Source organism: Hydra vulgaris, chromosome 04, assembly GCF_038396675.1.
Source record: "Hydra vulgaris chromosome 04, alternate assembly HydraT2T_AEP".
NCBI classification, from domain to species: Eukaryota; Metazoa; Cnidaria; class Hydrozoa; order Anthoathecata; family Hydridae; genus Hydra; species Hydra vulgaris.
In genome coordinates, this window is record NC_088923.1 from 40002501 (window position 1) to 40024706 (window position 22206).

Genomic DNA, 22206 nt, shown 5'->3' on the forward strand with positions numbered 1-22206 from the left:
AAATATATATTTCAAAAAAAAAAAAACTTACGAAACTCGGCATAAGTAATATATTTAGTTACGTTTTATAAATCAAACATGTATGATTAACTAAGTAACTAAAATGCTAATTATTGTACAGTATCCCAAAAAATTATCCGACCAAACATTTTTTAAAATATTTTTTCCTAAAAAAAGTGCTGTATTTTTATATTATTATATAACAAAACAATTATTTTAATACTTTGTTGGGCCTCCCTTTGCTTGGATTACAGCTTCTAGACGTCTAGGCATTGATTCAATTTAAGATTTTGTTTCTTCTGGTTGAATCTTTTCCCAAGCTTCTTCAATTACCACTTTGAGGTTATCTTTTTTGGAAAATGACCGATCTTCAATTTTTCTGACTAAAATTTCCCACAAATGTTCAATGGGATTAAGGTTCGGTGATTGTGCGGGCCATTCCAAGACCTCAACATTATTTTCAGCAAACCACTCCTTGGTTTTAGTGGCACTATGGTTGGGATCATTATCTTGCTGAAATGCAAAATCAGATCCTACCCGAAGTTTTCAAGCAGATGACTTCAAATTTTGCTTTATTATGTTTCTGTATTGCACCTGATCCATTATAGTATCAATAAATTGGAGTTTTCCGACACCCTTCCATGCCATTGAACCCCATAACATCACGTTACCACCACCATTCTTGACAGTTTCTCTCAAGCAGCTTAATTTGTAGGCTTCTCCAGCTTTTCTCCAAACTTTTTGGGCTCCATTAGATAACTTTAAGTTGAATTTCGATTCTTCGCTCCATGGTTTGCGTTTTGGAGTAAGAGAGGGTTGTAACCACAAAAGTAGCGTCCTTGACTGTAGTGGCCTTGCGGAGGTGAATAATTGATATTAAAAAAACACACACACAAAAAAAAGAGTTAAATATTTAACGACATGTTTTTGAAATTCTGAGCAAACTCCAATCTTCTTTTCATGTGTTTCTTACTCAAATATGGTTTATTACGCACAAGTTGTCCTGGAAATCCCTGGTCTCGGATACGATTTCTGATTGTCTGATGGGATAACTTGATTCCATAATTCTCTTCAGCTTGCTCAGCCAGTTTTCGAGCAGAAATGAAGCGATTTTTCTTGACTTGTATAATTAAGTTTCTATCAAAACTCTTAGAAGTCTTTATTTTTTTTGCGACCCTGCCCTTTTTTTGTGGCTGTTGTACCGATCAAATTATACTTCTTTATTATGTTGGATACTGTATTATGAGGAATTCCAGTCTCTTGTTGCACCTGACGATAGGATTTACCCTGATTGACTAGATCGACAGCTAAATTTCTCTGAGAAACAGTCCAGTGACGTTTACTTCCAACCATTTTACTTAAAAAAACATGAAACCTTTTTTTTAAACGAAACTTCTTTTTTTTTACTACAAAAAAACAGTTTTTTGTTATGCAATTTCATTAATTGTATAAAAATTTGCTAAAATATTTCAACAAGTTTCACATAAAATTAATTAAACTTACCTAAATATCGCTTGGTCGGATAATTTTTTTACAAGCCTATTTGATACTAAGTTTCTTTTATGACAAATAATAAACCAAATGAAGCATGAATCAAAAAATATGAACGCTAAATAACATACTATTCCCAATAGAAAAAAAAATGACAGGAAAAAGTAAGTACCGCTATTCATTGTTTTTAGTATAATTTAGAGCGTAAACATTTATTTTTGGGAAAAACTTGTTTGGTTGGATAATTTTTTGAGACACTGTATGATATTGATAAGTTTCAGTTGTATACTGTTATAAATAAACCAAGACTTTCAAAATATATACTTTTTAAATAGTAATTTAATGAATAAAGAATTAAATAATGTCAATAACTTGAACAGCGTTAATATAGTATGCAATTAAAATTAAATAATGAAGATAACTTGAACAAAGTTAACATAGTATTCAACGCATAGTATGCATTGTTTCCGCATATGCTTGAAACAATGCCTTTGTTGAAAAAAGACCTAATTTAAGTCGTGAAATGCTAAAACTTAATTATATATTAAAATGCTTAAAAATAGCTCTCACTCATTTTCGAATAAAATGATTTTTTGTTTGGTCAGTTTTCACTTTTTTTATTTTTGACGTGCTCTGTTATATGAGCTTCCGCTTTTATTACCTGAATAACAACAAGTAAATTTAAAAAAATTTTAAAGACATCCTTTTCAATGATTTTTTCTAAAATGTTTTTCATTATATATAAAAAAAAAAGTTAGGGTGGGAAGGGCACTTGTTCCCCATTGTATCAATAGCCCTGGAAAATGCTTTAATATGCGACATACAAGCGGATTATACTAGCGCTGAAAGTTTCAGAGTTGTAGCTAGTCTAAAAAGTATTGATAAGTTAATTGCAAGATTCAGTAAGAATTGACAACGCTCAAACAAAACGTGAAGTTAAGTTAAACTTTGTAATGGAGTCAAATATTTTACTGGATTTTTATATATGAGAGTATAAATAGTAAATCTTCATTTCTGCAAACCCAAAGACAACAAGCAACCAAAAGTTCGTACTTAAAATATATAAAAATATATATAAATACGTGGCGTGGTGACAGAGGGTAGCGACATGTATAATGAAAATGTAAAATAAAACTTCATTTTGTCATAAGCAGTTTTAAAAATTATTTGTTACATTTATAGTCAGTTATAAGAGATTTGTGTAAATATTATTATGTAAATACTAGGAGATCCAATTTCGATACGAAGCTATTATTCATTGACGCTTTTTTTTTAATTTATTGTCTGGATTTTTGAAATTCTGATTTCTGGATTCTGAAAAAAGATTTAGATCATTGGATGCGTTATTTGGGTTATAAGTATTAATTTTTTTTTTAAATAAAAATCTACTTTTTCTCTAATTTTTAAACTTTTACTTTCTTTTTTAATGATGCTAATAGTTTGTGTCAAGGTAGCCCATGGGTGGAGTACCTTAACACAAATTTCAAATTATTCTTTAAATAGTCTTACAAGTTTAACCTGTTACATCTTGGTATTTAATAAATATAGTTTTATAGGTAAAATTTTATTTTACAAATTTAATCAATGGCCAAAAAATTGTGTACTAAAAAAACTGTCAAAAACCAAAAGTGTATCATGATGTCCTACTCTCCCCTAAATATATAAACATATATTTTATTTAAATTTTATATATAAATATATATCTCAAAAGCAGGTACGAAAGTTAAAAGAAGGTAAATTATTTCCTATAGTTAATTAAAAAATTCACAGGCAATGTAAAGCCTATAATCCAGCATCTTAATATTGTATAATGTCTCACCGAAAAATTATAAATCCTAAATTACAAAAATACTAATCTATTGAATAAAGTGATATTGTTTCTAGGTGCAGACATAGAAACAGATTCTTTCTTTTTAACACGCAGACGATTAGTAAAGATGTTTCTCGATATTATTATTATTGTTGTTGTAGTTGTTGTTGTTGTTGTTTTTGTTCTTGTTCTTGTTCTTGTTCTTGTTCTTGTTCTTGTTCTTGTTCTTGTTCTTGTTCTTGTTCTTGTTCTTCTTCTTCTTCTTCTTCTTCTTCTTATTATTATTATTATTATTATTATTATTATTGTTATTGTTACTTTTATTATTATTATTATTTGAGGTCAGATCTCATTCCCTTGTTTTTTTTTGAATTTTGTAACAGTTTTTTAATTGTATTTTCAAACGGTTTTTTCTTGATTTATATATATGGCTAATCAGTGCCAAAAGTGGCATGAAACTTAAAGTACTATCAAAACGTTTTTTCTTTCATCTAACCTTTCATCTAACCTATATATATATATATATATATATATATATATATATATATATATATATATATATATATATATATATATATATATATATCATATATATATATATATATATATATATATATATATATATATATATATATATATATATATATATATATATATATATATATATATGCGTGTGAAGGGTGCAAGGGGAAACCGGTGATGTCACAATTTTTTCATTTTGAGAAAACGAAAAAAGAAAGTTTAAGACCCATATAACAAGCTATTTAGTTTCATAATTTCTTTTTAGGTTTTAAATTTAGTTTATCTGTTCATTTTACTTTAATGATTTATTTATTGCAATGATGCAGCAAAATACTTGCCATATAATATGGTGAATAACTCGAAATATCCAAAAATGTGACATTGCTGGTTTTCCCCTTGCACCCTTCGTATATATATCTGTCTTAGAAACAATCTCAAAGGATTGCGATCGCATCCGACTATCCTTTCATCCATGGTACAGACATGAATTAAAATATCTGTCTTAAAAACAATCTCATTTCTTTTATTCAATAGATAAGTATTTTTATAATTTAGGATTTCATATTTTTTGGTAAGAAATATACAAGGATTAGATGCTGGATTTATATGCTTTACATCGCCTGAGAGTTTTCCACTTAACTAGGGGAACTATATTAGTTTCTTTTAACTTCCATACACGCACTTGAGATGACTCTTTTTTTCTAAAAAGAGTAGTCTTGAAGTGTATTAAAAGAGTAGCTTCGAAAATTTTATAAAAAATTTTCTTGGGGCCCGCCCGAGGCTTCAATAAAAAAAGTTCGCCAATTTACCCTACCCTGGAAAAAGTTTATACAAACTATAAAAATAATTAATAATGTATTTTTAAGTGCAAAATTTATACAAAAAAAACTTACTTTTTATTTTGGCAGCAATTTTAAACCAAAAATTTAACATTACTTTATATTGGTAGCAAAGTTTGTACAATAAACAAAAACAGAACTGCCTTTATAAATAAAAGAAAACAGTTATTCAGGTTTTAAGATAAGTTTTTTTGGGGTAATACTATTCAACATTATTTTTTGACCTAGTGTGTAAGTAAGAGCACCATATATAACCTCTAAGTATTTGTTTTAGATGTTTTAATTTCACAATACCATTACCTAATAGTAAATTAGCCCCGTTAAAATTTTGCCTTTTTTTTTCAATAATGTGCAATGCAAATGTGCAAGTGGATCTTTTGCAGATACTGTGTTCTTTCTAATCAGGGCAGAGCTGCCCACTTTTTTTCAAGGAAAAACATCCACTGAAAGTTTTTTAAAAATTTTTTGTAAAAAATTAACTTTCATTATACTGCCTCAAATAAAAAAAAATTTAAAAAAATTTTGTTTTACTTTAGTTAACACTATTAGTAAATTAGCCCCGTGAAAATTTTGCCTTTTTGTTTCAATAAACAGCTATATGTTACACAGTTTTAGTCACTAGTTGGTAACTAAGCTAACACTCCAAAAAAGGTTCAAACATAACACAAAAATACATGTTCTAACTTACGGGTGAGTTAACACCATGCCAGAGATTCATACAGAACACAAACATACATATAGCAACTTACGGGCAGGGTTGGAGCCGTTACATTTTAAAAATACTTAAGTAAAAAGTAAAAGTAATGGCTCTAAAAGTAACAAAGTAAATATAAAATAAATAAAAGTACTCTTAAACCAAAATACTTAAGTAGCTTTAAAAAATTACAGAATGTTGGAAATAGTTACAAATTAAAAATTACTTTTGAGTGTCGCAAAAATTGATTACATCAAACATTAATATACAAGAAATAAGTTTTAAACCATCTTGAAATAAAACTTAACGTATAAGTTTTTTATGAAAGTAACCCGTTACAAAGTTAAAAAATAAGTCTGAAAAGTAACGAAAAGTAAAAGTAAATATACTGCGTTTTAAATGTAACTCGTTACATGTAGAAGCACTGCAAAAAGTAATGCAGTAAATTTACTTAGTAACACCCCAACTTTGCATAAATATATTTATAAATATATGATGATACCAACTATATTACTGACAAAAATAGATACCATTGTAGACATAAAAAATCTTAGTATTAATAACAGGAAGTTCACTTTTTCTTGTGTTTACTTAAAATCAAATGTTACATTTGCTTATAAAGCAAATGCAACAGAATATGCAACAGGTGGTATAGAATTAGATGTTACGTCTAGCAGTCCCACTTCCAGATAGCATATACACTTCAGCCCTACGTTGGCATAATGTTTGTTTTTTTTTTAATATAAAAATGGTCAATGGTAGTATTTTGAAGTCCAGCTGGCATTACTTTTGCTCATCAGAACGATGTCAGTACGCTGGCTTTAGGCCAAGAATAAAAGACGCCGGGCTGAGATCAAAAAGATGATGTCGAGCCAAGTTCAGAAAAATGATATTAGACCACTATGGCTTGAAGTATTAAAATGATAGTTAATTGCAGGAATAGGAAAAGATTATATTAAACAATTAATCATAACAGTTATTATAAATTGTCATCAAGTGAAAGGCTTTAAGGATGCATTATATAACAACTGAAATAAGAAATTATTATTCAATTATTATCTTAATTAGATTTTATTCACTTTAAATCATAAAATATTGTAAACAAAAATGTAACAAAAAACATAAAATCATAAAATATTGAAAATATCAAATATCATTTAAAAATTTTCATTATCTTTCAAAGCGTATTATTAAACGGTTAGTAAATTATACAACAGATTTTATGTTATTTGTTATAACTAGGGTGTTGCTTTTTTTTTATTTTTATCTTTTAATCTTATCATTGGTCCTCACCTATTTCTTTTAACGAAGCATAGTTCTTTCTTAGAATATTTCGTTTAGCATTTAAAAAGCAAATTTTATAAACCTGAAAATAAAAAAAGTTAAAAGCTTTAAGACTTAATAATTAAAAGAAATAATTTTTTTTTGGTATAACCATTAAATATAAATCTATTCGTAACACTAAAGGACTTGATAAAATCAACTGAACTAAACTTAGAACTTGATAAATCTAACTCTTTAAAATGAAACTAAATAAAGGTGGTTACGTAATCAACATAGCAATCCCTTTCAATACTTTTTAAAACTTGTTTATTACTACTAATAATAATATTATTAAATTATGTGTATAGGATTTAGCAACTTAAATATCTTTTAATACCATTATTATATTAAAGATATTATAAATTACTAAATAATTGCTTAATAACTGTTAAATGATTTAAGTACGATAATGATATAACAAAACTGTAAGTTGATAATAAAAGTAATAATAATAAAAAGAAACTTTGATAAGTGAAAGTCTTTGTATTCATTAAAGCAATATAGATTTAATTTGTAACAATTGGACTCATTCTAAAATATTTGTTAAACTGTGATTAAATAATAAATGAATGTATAATAACCTTTTTAAGCCTTACTTAAAATTTAGATGTATAGGAGAAATCTTTACTTATTTGAATACGAATTTTAATTTTTAAAACAAACTTTATATTTAAAAGAAAAATAAGATGAAATTTATTTTTAAAATCTCATAAAGTTTCGTACAAAAAGTATAGACTAACGAATCAAAATATAAGAAATACTTTTTTTGAACGTTTAGTCAGATTTTATTTTTATCGCCTTTGTTAACTAGAATGTAAGTACCTTTACCCGTATAAGTGACTTTCTTGGGTCAAGACCTTATTCAATTCTCCCTAAATTAGTAAAGGTGCAGCACCGTTTTGACAGACGTCTAGATATTTGAAATCCCCACGCTGTTTGGGATAGATCTATGCTCTTTAAATTCTTTTTCTTTAATACCGCAGGTAATAAAGAATAGGAGTTTATATGTTATTAAGGTGCTCCCAGATTCCCTAACAGCCTTAGCACAGAGAACCGCGGAAGAACATTTAACTAAGAAACTCGCGCCTCCTTGCTTACCAGTGTTTTTACTTGAAAAAATAAACAGTGCAACAGCAATAGTACAGCAATAAAAGTTCTGCATTTAAACATCAACGGAGCGAAATGGCATAATTTAATTATATGCAAATATGAGCAGCCAGAACGCAGAGGTTAAAGCGTTTGCTTTTAAAACGTGATTCCCAAGGTTCAAATCTAGCTCTAGCGCTATTTGTAACAACGGTAATAGGTGTAAACTTTCTATTTACTTTTCTATAGTGACAAGAAAACAAGGACGTCTTGGAGCAACTTAGTAACCTTATTAAAAATAAATGTATGTATACACATTAGGCTGTTCCAAAAAAAAAAAAAAAAAAGACTATACCCTTAAATGTTTGGGATTTAGTCTGTAGAAAAAGAAAATACCCATATGTTATGGTTCATTTAGTCGACAATTGCAAGATGTATATTTTGAAAATTTGGATCTAACAATTTTTTCCGGATTTTTGTTACTTTCGCTTTTGTAATAATTGTTATGAAAAAAGCATTTTTGTTAAAATCATACAGAAAGATTTATTAGATAAGCTTAAGTATCTTTTTAAACATTTCTAATAGATTTACTCGTTAAATAATTTTAACTAGTGCGTAAGTGTTCGCAATATCAATTTTTATTGTTTTTAACATGGAATGTTCAAAAACGAAAATAAAGCAAGGTGCAAAGAGAAAATACAACTGCTCTATTAGTCCTAGAAGAACTGTTTACCTTCTTAATTATCCTATAAACAAATTGCAAACAAACCAACTACCTTCTGTGGGAAATGTGTTGAGATATTACCTATAATTTAACTCTGAAAAAAGCTACAGATTCAGGCCGTCAAAGTTTCAAATTGCGTGTCCACAAAAACGTCTTGGATTTGAACTTGTGTGTTTTGAAGGAGTTTGCGTTAATCATTTTGGGATCAATTGTGTTGTTGCCGAAGTAATTTCTGTATGGATCAAAGCAGGTTTTGGAGATTATGTTCAGAAAGGAGCTCAAGTAAGGTAATTAGTAACCTTTAAAATAATGAGTATTTTTTCAGTTCGTATTTGTTTTTTGTTAGCTTAACTGTAATTGTTATCGATAAAATGATTTTTTTTTTATTATTTAGTTAGGGACAAATTAAAGAAGTTCATTAAAAAATACACTAAAATGCTTAGAATGAAATCACTTGAGTTTAAAGATAAAACAAAACGTAACATTCTAGTAGAAGAATTTAAGTTCGAATTAAGTAATCTTTTTAATATTTCAAAAATGGATTTTGAGCAGAAAATAAGAGCAGCTAATAGTTATCTAGAAATAGTTGAAAATGATCTAGAATTCTTTAAAGACCAAATGAATGAAAGGAAATGTTCATTGAGGAAAATTATGATATGGCTCACAGAGCTAGAACTGAAAAGAGGAGACTCAGATTTCTAATTATAGAAAAACAAAAAGAGATTCATAGAGTTTAAGGAAACCAAATAATAGTATACCAACATGTAGTAAAAATTTAGATGGATTTGAAACAGCCGACTGCAAATTTGACTCGTCAACAGATGATGAATTTGAAGAAAAACTTATGAGGAAAAAAAAAAGGTAATAGTGAACTAATAAGTTATTAAAAATAATTTTTATTTATAATCAAGTATTTGTTTTATTTTCAGAACAACTTTATTATTGATAGAGGCATATTAACTCTTATTTATTATGAAAAATTTTTTTATTAAACACTTTTAGATTAAAGAAAATGACTAAAATAATCATGGAGCTTACTCCTGATGAGCTTATTAAAGCAACATCAATTGTGGCAACAAGATATAATATTTGAATACGTCCTCAGACCGCAATTATGTCTGCCATTATTTCCAAATCTAATGTTAATTTTAAAGAAATAAACATATCTAGATCTTTTGTTCACAGAAAACGGTTTTAGATAATTCAGTCAACAGGGGACCTTCTAAGAAAGCAAATAACTGATTTACTAAAAGGTAAAAGTCTAGTTCTACATTTTGACACTAAACTAGTTAAAGAAATTTCAGAAGACCTTCAAATATCTGTTCTTTATGACAGATTGGCTGTGAGCGTTAGCTCTCCAGACGCTCCAGATTGCGACGGTATATTGCTTGGGATTGTCTAATTAAAAAATGGTACTGGAGCATGCCAGACAATTGAACTAATAAAAGTTGATTAACACACTCATAATTAGAATATTATGAGTGTGTTAATCAACTGTTTGCTTGCTGCTGCGATACAAACAGTAGTAACTTGGGGAAATATGCTGGAGCAATTCATTTGCTGAGCGTAAAACTTAATCTCCCTTTAATATGGTTGTTATGCAGGCATCGAATATATGAGCTGCATATTTCTCACTTCATGGAAGTACTCACAGGAAAGACAAACAGTCCCAATAGAGTATTATATTTAAAATTAAAAAAAAAGTGGAATGAAGTTTGTACAGAAGTGAACTCTCTAAATAATATTGTAAAAATAAGTTGGGATAAACTAGAAGTTGATTCAGTGTTGTACAATCTTGCAAAAGATGCCCTTACTTTCTGATCAAAAGCTCTACTCAAAAATACTTTTGCAAAAGGTGATTATAGAAACCTTTGCCTGGCTTGTTGTTTTTTATCTTGTTGGAAATGTAATTAATTTTAAATTCCATCAACCTGGCGCTTGTCATGAGACACGTTTTATGGCAGAATGAATTTACCTCCTTACATTGGAAATGACAAAAAATGTTGTTAAAATAATGACAGAAAAGGAAGAATATGAGGTGCAGAAGGGAAGTTTTTTTACCATCATTCTTTATGCACCATAGTTTTTAAAAAGCTCTCAGTCTTCAAAAGCACCCAAGAATGACCTCAATGCTTTCAGGGCAAGTCTTAAAATACAAGAGCAATACGATGACCAATTAGGACAGTCTTTAACAAAGAGTATAAAACGACACTCTCGGTACTTAACTCCTCAGCTTGTTGTGTTAGCAATTGGAGATCGCGACGTTGAAGACAATGAAAAAATAAAAATGATTAATAACCTATTTAAATTTCCTATGCCTGCATTTCATATTGGGTATCCTCAAATTATTATAGTTCTTGAGTCCAAAACAACATTATCTCTTCTGGTTGGTCCAGAATCTTTTTAAAATTATTGGAATTTCAAAAAACGAAGTTAAACAATGGGTTTACGGTGGAGTAAATTCTTAGGATAATACTGAAAGTTTTCGTAAGTTCTGTTTATTTGTAAAATATCTCTCTACTATTAACAATTGCGCAGAAAGGAACATCAAGCTTATACAAGACTTTTACAAATAATGATCAAAAACAAAATATAATGCTTGTTGCAAAAGATCATAGAAAAAAACTACAAACCAAAATGCCAAAATATCAACTCACAAAAGCGTATACTTTATAACAGTTTTCCTATGCTTTTTATTTAATAAAAAAAGAGTTTTAACTTTGTAATTCATTTATCCTCTCTGTGACAGTTGTTTATTTTATTATATAATTTTGCAAAATAAAAGTTGGGGTTTTTTATATTTATTGAAGGAAAATTGTCTCATTATTATGCGCGTAAAGCCGTAAAAAAATATAAATCTCTCTGAATTTATAATTGCACATTTAGCAAAGTTGCAAACTTTGTATCAAAATTTTTTATAACGCGTGATGCGGAAGTTATCGGACAAAATAAAAACGTCAATAACTTATTTATTAATAAAAAAACAAACTACTATTATATTTTTTTTAAATAAAGTATTTATCTTTTAATAAAAATATATGATTTTTTATATGAAAAAACACCACCATCTGCAATTGATCTCAATTCTGACGCCTTTCATATGCGACTGTAAAAAGTTTAAATCAATTTCTTGTAATTTTACTTTAATGCAATCAATCAAAACTTGCTCTGTTGAAGCTTGCCAATCTCCCTCGTAAACCTTCTGTGCCAAATGTCCCCAAAAATTTTCAATTGGTCGTGCTTGAGGCACATTTAGGGGATTGGATTCTTTTTCAACGTAGTAGACATATTAGTCCATCCAATTTAGAGAATCTTTAGAATAATGAGAACTTGCTAAATCTGGCCAAAAATTGTTAAAGTCTCCATGATACTTGTGAATAAATGGAAGAAGTCGTTTTTCTAAACATTCATTAATATAGATTGATGAATTGATCGCTACAGCCTTGGAAGTGCGAAAAAATAGCTCGGACATACCACGGTCAGATATGGCTATCCACATTAATAATTTTTTTTGAAATTTCTCTTTTCCTATAAAACGAACACTTTCTGAGCATGTCTTTTTGTTGTTTGTGTAGTATCCAGAATTTCCAGGCATGTTGTCCCCTGCAAAACAAAAGTATTTTTCGTCATCGATGACTAGAAGCGATTTTGTGTTACAGAGTTAGTTGACTAGTTTCCTGCTTCTTTTCTTTGCCTTTATTTGTTGTTCCATAGTGTATTTTGGAGTCTTTTCACGTTTTCTATATTTAATATTCATTTTAACTGACGACCAATTGCCGATTGATTTACACCGAATTTAATACCTATTTTTCTCTGACTGACCCCTTTTCAATTGTTGACAAGTCTCGTTAATTCGGCTTTCTTTTCTCTAGTCCAGGATGTCGGACGACTAGGGTGCTTTCTATCAGAAAACGATTTAACAGTTTTAAGTCTTTTTAGGTTATCATATATTGTACTTCGAGCAAATCCTTCCTTTTCAAAATGATTTACGGTTGTTTTTTTTTTATATTAGGTTTATTTACAAAAAACATTTTTAGTCGCTTTCGAAAAGATTCTCGTTCAGCTGCATTTAACCTCATTTTAAATAATTGCGTTTCAAATAATAAAGTTTATAATTTATAGAACGTTTATGCCTACGCATAAAACCACAAAAACTAATTATTATGCTCAAATAATGAAATTAAGATTTGTCCGATAACTTCCGCATCACCCGTTATATTCTATCTTTATAGACCATATTACATAGTTTGGAGGGTATAGTCATTTGATTTTTAAATTTTTATAATTTTTTGCGACACCCTAATACACATGTTAAATATATTTATGGATCATCTAACTTGGATTTTTATTATATGTTAATGCCTTAAAAATGGCAGTAAAAGATTAAACAGTATAAGAGCAATAAAAAAAAGGAATAAATAGTAAGCTATCACCTTTAACTTACAATCAAAAATAGCTTTATTAGTTTTTAAAACAAGACTTTAAATCAATTTATTTTGTATTTTTGGTTTCAATTTTTGTTGCGAGAACAACAAAAATTTAACTAATAGTATTTGCCATTCTATTAACTCAATTATATATTAAGTTGACATAGTTGCATAATAGTAGCATATCTATTATTTCTAATCTATATTAGTTGCTAGTCCGTGTATTGTTATCCAGACCTATTTTTAATGATTGACGTATATCAAATTTAATACTGTTTTTTTTGGATAAGTCACGCTCGAGTGCTTTACATACAAAGGTATTTCTCCTATTTAGCAATCTTTCCATTATTTATAAATTAAAACACTTGGCTTACAAATTAACTGTTTTATGAATTAAAGGCTTTAGTTAACCCCTAGATAGTTCTGTAGAATTTTGGAGAAAGATAAAATAAGGATGTCAAACCTGAAATTTTTTTGTTACAGAGTGATATTGGATTGCTTTAGACTATTTAACCAAAAACTGTTTTTTTTTTGTTTTTTTTAATTTTAATAATAATGTTAATACTAATGTAACTACTTTTTCTTAAAGTTTTTATTAATGTTATTCTTTTAGATTCCGATTTGGGAAGCCATTGTAGAAAAATTTGATCAAATCATTATGAATCTTCCGCCAGTAACAACTACCTATTCTAAAAAAAAGATTTCAAAATCTGAGCAAAAGTTTCTTGATGATTTATATAAAAAAGTTCAGAAACAAGCATTATGATTTGTTAGATCGTCGAAAAAATCCCGAAAGTAAGGAATTAGAAAACGAAGAGAATGCATAATGTCAAATGTAAAATTTTGGTCATGTTAAAATTTATAAATTGATTTTTACTTTGCATTATTTATTTTTATAGTAGAGTACTTTAATAAAAAGAAATATGTATTTGATATGATTAGATACTTTGATCTTTATTTTAAAAATCTATTCCTAACGTACTAAAGTATATAATTTTATTGATTGGTTAATTCATCAAAGTTTAATTTGCTTAAGTGTTAATAAAATCAAAACTAGGCACCAGCATTCATAAAAAAATTAAAGAATCCCGAAAAAAAATTTAAATTTAAAAAACTGTACAATATCATTTTAACATTAAATAATATGATGGATTAAAACGTTTAAATTAAGCAGCTGTTGCGCAGTGGCTCGTACAAGGGTAGTCCCAGAACTACCTAGTCTAACAAAAAAAACACAATAATTTTGAAAAAATCTATTTTTGTTTCTTAACATAGTTCTCTTTTAGATCAATGCACTCTTCCCAGCAATTTTTAATTGGTTCGATACCTTATTTATAGTAAGAACCATCGAACCCTGCAAAATAGCCATCAACCCCAGGCTCTACCTCTTCATTTGTTAAAAACACTTCTCCCACCAAGCCATTTTTTCAAGCTTGGAATCAGTAAATCATCTGAGGGCGCTAAATCTGGTGATTAGGGTGCGTGAGAAAGCAATTCAAACTTTAGTTCATTAATTTTAGCCATGGTAATAACAGCTGTGTGAACCAGTGCATTGTCTTGGTAAAACAAAACTTTCTTCTTAGCCAAATGCGGATGTTTTTCCTTGATTTATTCTCTCAAACGCTGCTATAAGTTTGCATAATATGCGCCGTTGATGGTTTGTTCTTTTTGAAGATAATCAATGAAAACTATCCCTCGCGCATCCCAAAAAACTTACTCCATAACTTTTCCAACCAGTGAAGTTGTTTTTGCCTTCTTCGGAGCCGATTCTCACCTTTTGGTCCATTGTTTCAATTGTCCTTTGTTTCAAAAGTGAAATATTGAACCCATGTTTCATCAATAGTTAAAAATTGACGCAAAAACTCGGCCATATTTTTGTGAAACATCGCCAAACAGTTCATCGAAACATCCTCACGACGTTGTTTTTAATCGATTGTGAGTAAACGCGGCACCCATCGTGCACGCAGCTTTTTCATGTCCAAATTTTCAGTCAGTATGCAATGTACTTCACTTTTTGATATGACTGCCATATCAGCTAACTCACGCACTTTCAATCGACGATCGTTCAGTATGATTTTGTGGATCTTTTTAACCATTTCTGGCGTGGTGACCCCATTTGGTTTACCACTGCGGGTTTTATCTTGACAGGCTATACGTCCTCTTTTAAACTCTGCAACCCAATATTTCACAGTTGTAAATAAGAGAGCAGACTCCCCTAGAGCAGAATCTAGTTCACTTTTGATATCGGTTGGACTGAGACCTTATAAATGAAAATATTGAATGACGTAACAATTACCAATTTTCTCCATATTTAAAGTTTACTGAAAACGTTCACTATTAATGACTTGAAAAGAAAAAACACAAAAAAATTAAACTTCACAGTTAAGCTTTTAAAGGTTGAGGCTTTCAGCCATGCTTATTCTTTTTTCAAAATTTATGTGTTTTCTTTGTAAAGCTAGGTAGTTCTGGGACAACCCTCGTAGCTTGCATGTCTCAGAAGCTAGAGATCCGTGGTTTAAGGTGGTAGAGCATAATTAAAATACTAATTTTTGGTCAAAATAGGAAATTTTATATTTTTTATTTATCTTAACCAGACATATTTTAATGACCACTTCAGTTATAATATTTAAAAAAACGTTTGCTCATTAGTTTTTTCATTTGAATTAAATATAATGGAATTTGATTAATTCTATTTGAATTATATTTCTTTTTAATTGAATATTATTTATGTTTCCGCAAAAAGTTCATAAAATATATAGCAAAATGAACAATTTAACGGCAAATGTAAATAAAAAGTATTGCATCGCCATCAACTAATAGAACCATGGTTCGCAAAAAAGTTCGCATTTTACCGGTTTGCAGTTAACGGTTCGCAGTTCGCATTTTACCGACTACCAAACTTGCAAGCTATGTCTTTTTTTTGTGTCTATCCTGCTTTTAATTGTTAATTTATCAACATTGCTTTTAAAGAAATTTGAATGTCGAGAATTTTGTTGAAGCACTATTCAAAGATTCATGGTGTTACTATTGTATTAGACCCTATTGTTATTAGTATTAAGTATTGTATTAGTGATTTATTATTAATTAGTAACAAATTTAAAATCTATTATAAGTAATAAACAAGAAAGAAAACGAACTTTAAAAAAATAAACAAACGAAATATTAGCAGAAAAAAAAAGAGAGCATGGAATGGCATATTTCCAAAGAATGTTGAAGTTTTATATAATTCTTGTACCAAATCTATTTGATTAAGTGAAAGAAAACTTTCTTTAAAAACAATAACTGAATTTTCAGCTAATTCTTCTCCACAAACAGAAGACTATTTTTTTATTTTTGTGCATTTTGCTAACTCTTGTATGTTCAGAATATTTTTGCAACATTGTTGTAAAAGATAGGTACGTAGCATTAAAACTTTAAATTAATCATATATTAGAATGTTATGTGTCATTAGAAAGTCCTTTAATAAACAGTTTTAAAGGTGAAAAAAATTATAAAAAAACTAACAAAGGTCAAAAAGTTATGTCGTTTTAAGTCCTAAAATTTTGATATGTGGATTTGTCGAAGAAACTGTGGTTAAAATTTAGTTTTTCATCACCTAAATTGTTAAAACTTTGTTAATTCTTATTGAAATGCCAAGAGCGTCTATTTTGCGAAATTAGTCATTTCTATATACAAAATGTAATTCTAATTTCAATAGAATAAATTTTTAATACAAATTTTTATTGAACTTTTACTACTGGATGTATTAAGGGGGCTAAACAGGGCAAAAAGGAGCTTGAAAAAAGTTTGAAAAAAAGCAAAAATGCTATTATTTAAAATGATACAAATTAATGTAAAAACATATTTACCACATTACAAGACAAGTAAGAGTATCATTTTTTTCAGCTCATGCCCTACTTTCTGAGAACGTGGAGTTTGAACCCCCCTCCAACCTACAAATAAAAGTTGATAATAATAAATTTAAAAATAAATTTAGAAGTCTTTAGTATAAATTTGTGTCTTGGCTTTCAGTGAATGTTTGTAAATTTAAATTTCATTAATGAAACTTAATAACAACTATTTTTAACAACATACACGACGAGAACATAAGCTAGATTTTATCCACAAGAGCTTATCAGAGTCAATCAAAAATGCTGCAAGTCCCACCACTTGCGTTACCTCTTTTTAAAGCTACACCACTTGCAGTTCCTTTTAGAACACTATAATTTCCAAACTTATCATTGACAGTAGAAGTATTTGCAACTAAATATTACAAAAAGGCATTATTAACTACATTAATTTTCAAATTTAATTTTGAAATAGAAATACTATAATTTAAATACTTACTGTTGGTAATTGAATAGGTCTTAATTAAAGTTGCCCTAACAAAACATTATACTTTATAAATTTATGTTTAATCTAAAACACTATACACTACTTAAAAAAATTATGGGTGGTGGTAGAAGTAGATGCAACTAAAGAATACCTACAAAAAGCTTTAAATTCAATTATTTCAAATTTAGCATAATTAATTGACAATCAAAATACTATAATTCACAAGCTTACTAGTGGAGTTAGAAGTAGACGCAACTAAAGAATACATATAAAATTTTGCATTAAATAATTTCAAGTTTTATTTAATTAATTGACAATCAAAATAGTATAATTTACAAACTTAACGGTGGTGGTAGAAATAGATACAACTTAAGAATACATGCGGAAAATTTAAAGTTTGATTGTTCCATTTCTTTTTTAATTAATTGACAATCGAAATATTATAATTTACAAACTTACGAGTGGAGGTAGAAGTAGATGTAGCTAAAAGTTACATTAAAAAATTTATAACTTTATTATTTTCTAAATTTATCAAATTATTCTTCAAATCGAAAAACCTTAATTTACATTCTTACCGTTACTTGATGTTGGGGTCACTAAACATTACAAAGAAAAAAAAATACAAAAAAATGGCATTTTAAAATATGTTTGCAACTTTTAATCATTTATAGGTATTAATGTTGATATAGTTATTATCTTCAGAAATTATACAAACTTCAAAAGATATAATATAGTTAAACTTTGTTTAGCCTTATGCTAACTAATTGAAACTATAAACATTTATTATACTGCGTTGCATAAAACCATATAAAGAAAAAAAAAATTCATTTGAACAAGTGAAATGCAATAAAATGAAACATTTACTATGCAAATAACTAATAATGTTTAATTTATATTGAAAAAATATTATTATTAATGTCAATAATATTGGCAACACTACGCTGAACTATTTTTTGTCGAATTAAAAAATGAAATAATTAAAATTAAACTTTCCTGACTTAACTTCTCTATATATAAATATATATATAAAAATATCTATATAAAAATACTATTATTAAATATATAAATAAAACCAACAACAATAAGTAGCAAATTATGAAATTTTTATTAAAATTATCTATCATTTATATTAGTAAAAAGTTATATCAGAATTATACTGTTATTGAATAAGGGTAGAGTTCTAAGACTTATTTTTATTTTATAATATTACCTAACATCATAAAATTTCCTAATTATTTTTACTAACTAATATTTCCTTTTTAGCTTTCTACTTATGATAAGTAGAAAACCAAAAAAGAAATATTAGATAATGAAAATGCATAAAACGTTAACATAAATGTAACTATGCTATATTGTAACTAAATAAGTGTTTTTTTAAAATAACTAATTACTCAAATACTTTTAAAAACAACTAATCATAAAAACACTAACTTATCCTTTCATTAATTTGTCCCTCTAAACAATAAAAAAAAATGTTATCACTTACCACTTTTTTAAAATTTTATCCTTGTATGTTCCCTTTAATTCTTTGCTGGCTGATCTTCTTAGTAGACGATCTAATAAATGGAACTAATCAGGACACTTAATAAAAGATCACTTAATAAAAATAAAATGTGAACTAAAAAGGTTTTTAAAAAAATAAACTAACTGAATTACCATTCCTCTTCTTTATTTTACCACTTTTTCCTTGCTCATTTTTCTATCCTAAATTTGATTATATTATTATACTTACACAGCAAAAAATGAATTCTTATTTTAAGCAAAAAAAAAAATTGTTTTAAGCAACTTTTTACTTAAAACAAGTAGTTTTTTACTTGTCAGTATGGTAAGCAATTTTTTACTAAGAAAGAATTTTTTTACTAAGCAAGATTTTTTTTAAATTCTTGTATAGTAAAAAAACTCTTGCTTAGTAAAAAATTGCTTACCATACTGACAAGTAAAAAATTGCTTGTTTTAAGTAAAAAGTTGCTTAAAGCAAGTTTGTTTTGCTTAAAGTAAGAATTCATTTTTTGCAGTGTGTACACAATATTAGGAATAACTTCCACAACATGAGCATGAGCAAAAAAAGCTTGTTTTTAAAAAAATTTATATTTATATCTATACAAACAAAATAACTATATATATATATATATATATATATATATATATATATATATATATATATATATATATATATATATATATATATATATATATATATATATACACAGTTCTATGATATATATACATATATACTAATCTTTAAAGTAGTCTTTCATAACTATGCGGAAATATTTTAATAAGTATGCTAGGTTACCTCTGTCATCAAAAAAAAAATACTGCAGCGTATTTAGTTTGATCTTGTAGCTTTTTTGGATAATCAAAATTCATTAAATAAAGCAATGCTATATCAATAAGAACAACTTTTTTCCCAACTTGTACATTAGCAATTATCATTTGCCGAACAATTAGCATAAACAAATCTTGATCCACCAAAAGAAGGGGAACATTTTCAGCTCTTCTGCTAATCCATGTGTCCGGGTCTTCATGTTTATAAAATAAAATACACAGCAATAAGTAGGTTACTTAAGTATAGCCTATTAACTACTCTAATAAAAACTTATTGAATTCAAATTTGTTTAATCATCAAAACAATTAAATTAGAAATTAATTGATCAAAACAAATTAGAAAAAGTTTACAAATTTTTTGCTAGCTAGCCTGAGTATTTTTTAATGATGATTAAATATTTGAACTTCTAACATAAATAACAAAATAGCATCAGGCTGGTCATTTTAAAAACAAATTTCATGTTTCTCTTTGAACAATGGGAGAATTTTAATGAAGTTTGTTTTTCCATTTCCCATTTGTTTTCCCTGACCTTATTTTTGAAATAATAAAAATTATCTGACTTATCCTTGACTTTCATAGAGTGCTGTGCACAATAAGTATATAAAACTTAAAAACTTACCTCAAGGACAAAAATGAGAGAAACCACTCTCTTACTGCTTTTTAGTTTTGATGGAAAAACTTAAATTCTGAAGAAGTGAGATGATTTTTGAATCTAAAAAGTAATCAATAAAAAGTTTATTTTAAATTTACTAAAGTTACAAATCCTAAGTAATGTGATTGATTTTCCCAAAAGAGGGAAAGTACTAGTACAGGTTATCACTCTGCTAGTATTAAATATTGCTGTATATTACACTCTACTAGTAGTATTATATTAAAAATACTCTTAATAAGCAACATAATGTCAGGAAAATGTTAGTAAAGCATTGTTCTAACTGTTCAATAATGTCATATTCAAGTAAGGAAATGTCATTATCGAAACCTTTTAAAACTACGTGTCAATCCGCATAGAACATTTAAAAAAGAGAACAGAACTTTTCACAGGAACCAAATAATGCTTTTATAAGCACTTATGAACTTATTTAATGTTGGCGATTTGGAGGCTTTAGATTTTTCTGAGAAACAAAACTAAATCATAATTTCAATTTCTTTTTCTATACGTTTTATCAAGTCACTCATAAAACTGTTAGGCTCAGCGTCTTCAGATAGCTTTAATATCTTTCTCATTCTTCTATTATCCGGAAAATGGAAAAAATTTAATTGTTATAAATATTGGATACAGCCCTCGGAATTAGAATGCACATTAGGCAATGTAGAACTCAAAGTGTCAGAGGTCAGCAATTTATTGCAACCTCTTTCCTCAAATAAAAAGGCTTTTGCCAAAAACGGTTTAATTAGCATATCAAAATTTGGAACTAAAACTTCAAAATAATCAGTACCTTGAGGAGCTGCCTAGGCTAAAAAGTGCCTTATTACTAGGAAATTTGACAAATTTAATTTTTTTACTACTTAAATATTACTCTGATCTATTATTTTTAACATGTATTAAAAATAATAGATCAGAGTAATATTTATTACTCTGATCTATCATTTTTAATACATATTAGGGAGAAAAAAAAACATACATAAGATGTTTCTGCCTTTGCCAACGACGGATATGTTATGACTATTGAATTTGACTTTTTAATAAGCTCTTGCATTGTTGTAAATGAAAATAAACGTATTAAAAGTAGTTGCACTACTTTTAATACGTTTATTTTCATTTACTATGTTGTGTATAGTGCATCAGATAACTTTATGCACCAGTTTTTCTGGTATCGAACCATTTTTAAACGCAATATTTATATCATTGTCTTTGTAGTTTGTAAACTCCGGTGATACTATTTGAAAAGCATCATGTTTTTCCAAATTATTGGTGTTTAAATGTCAAAAATTGGTGTAGAGATTGTAACATGTAATTTTTCAGAATTGGAAGTTGCAACTGAATACATTGTCATTGGATAATTTTCTTTAAAACTGCTTGCACTCTCCAAACATGGAAAATATAAAGGCTTTTGTTGATTTGCATTTCTAAAAAACATATAGGACCAACTTGCTAACACGCAAAAACATTATTAGAGTAAGAAATTTAAAAAAAAACTTTTTTTATATTTATTAGAAATAACAGTATAACATTTATTTTAGTGCATTTACTTTATATAACTATAAACATCTTAGTAATTAACACTGTAATAGACCTTTTAATAATATACGTCATTCCTAGTAAACCCTTCTTCTATAATTAATAAGACATATGTTATATACTTTCCAGAATCATACAATTGAAAGTTTCCAAGTGTTTAACTTTTAAAATCTACTTTATAAAATATTGGCAGCATCAGCGTCTTTTCTTATTCAATATTTTTAAATAATGAAACTTTTAAATTCTTTGATGTAAAAATAAAAAATAAAAATCGAACAAGTTATTTCAAACAGCTATAACTGTTCCGTATTATTCTGTGCTATGTTAAAAGATAAATAATTAGTGTGATAAAAAGCTGGCAAAATATGCATGTGTTTAAATAATTTAAATAATAATCCGGGTTTTCAGTATTCTTTGGTAATTTGTAAACTAATACATAAGGAACTGTTAAATAATAAAGACAATTTC

At 27.7% G+C, this 22206-nt stretch overlaps 1 protein-coding gene across 1 annotated transcript in view; it reads left to right on the forward strand.

The window, feature by feature from the left end:
* LOC136079803 (uncharacterized) overlaps positions 1–13792 on the forward strand; it is a 46862-nt gene extending 33070 nt beyond the window's left edge. Inside the window, exon 4 of the mRNA XM_065796338.1 lies at positions 13530–13792. Within this exon, the coding sequence (XP_065652410.1) occupies positions 13530–13682 (153 nt within the window). The 3' untranslated portion in view covers positions 13683–13792. The remainder of the gene's footprint in view (positions 1–13529) is intronic.
* Positions 13793–22206: the final 8414 nt, after the last annotated feature.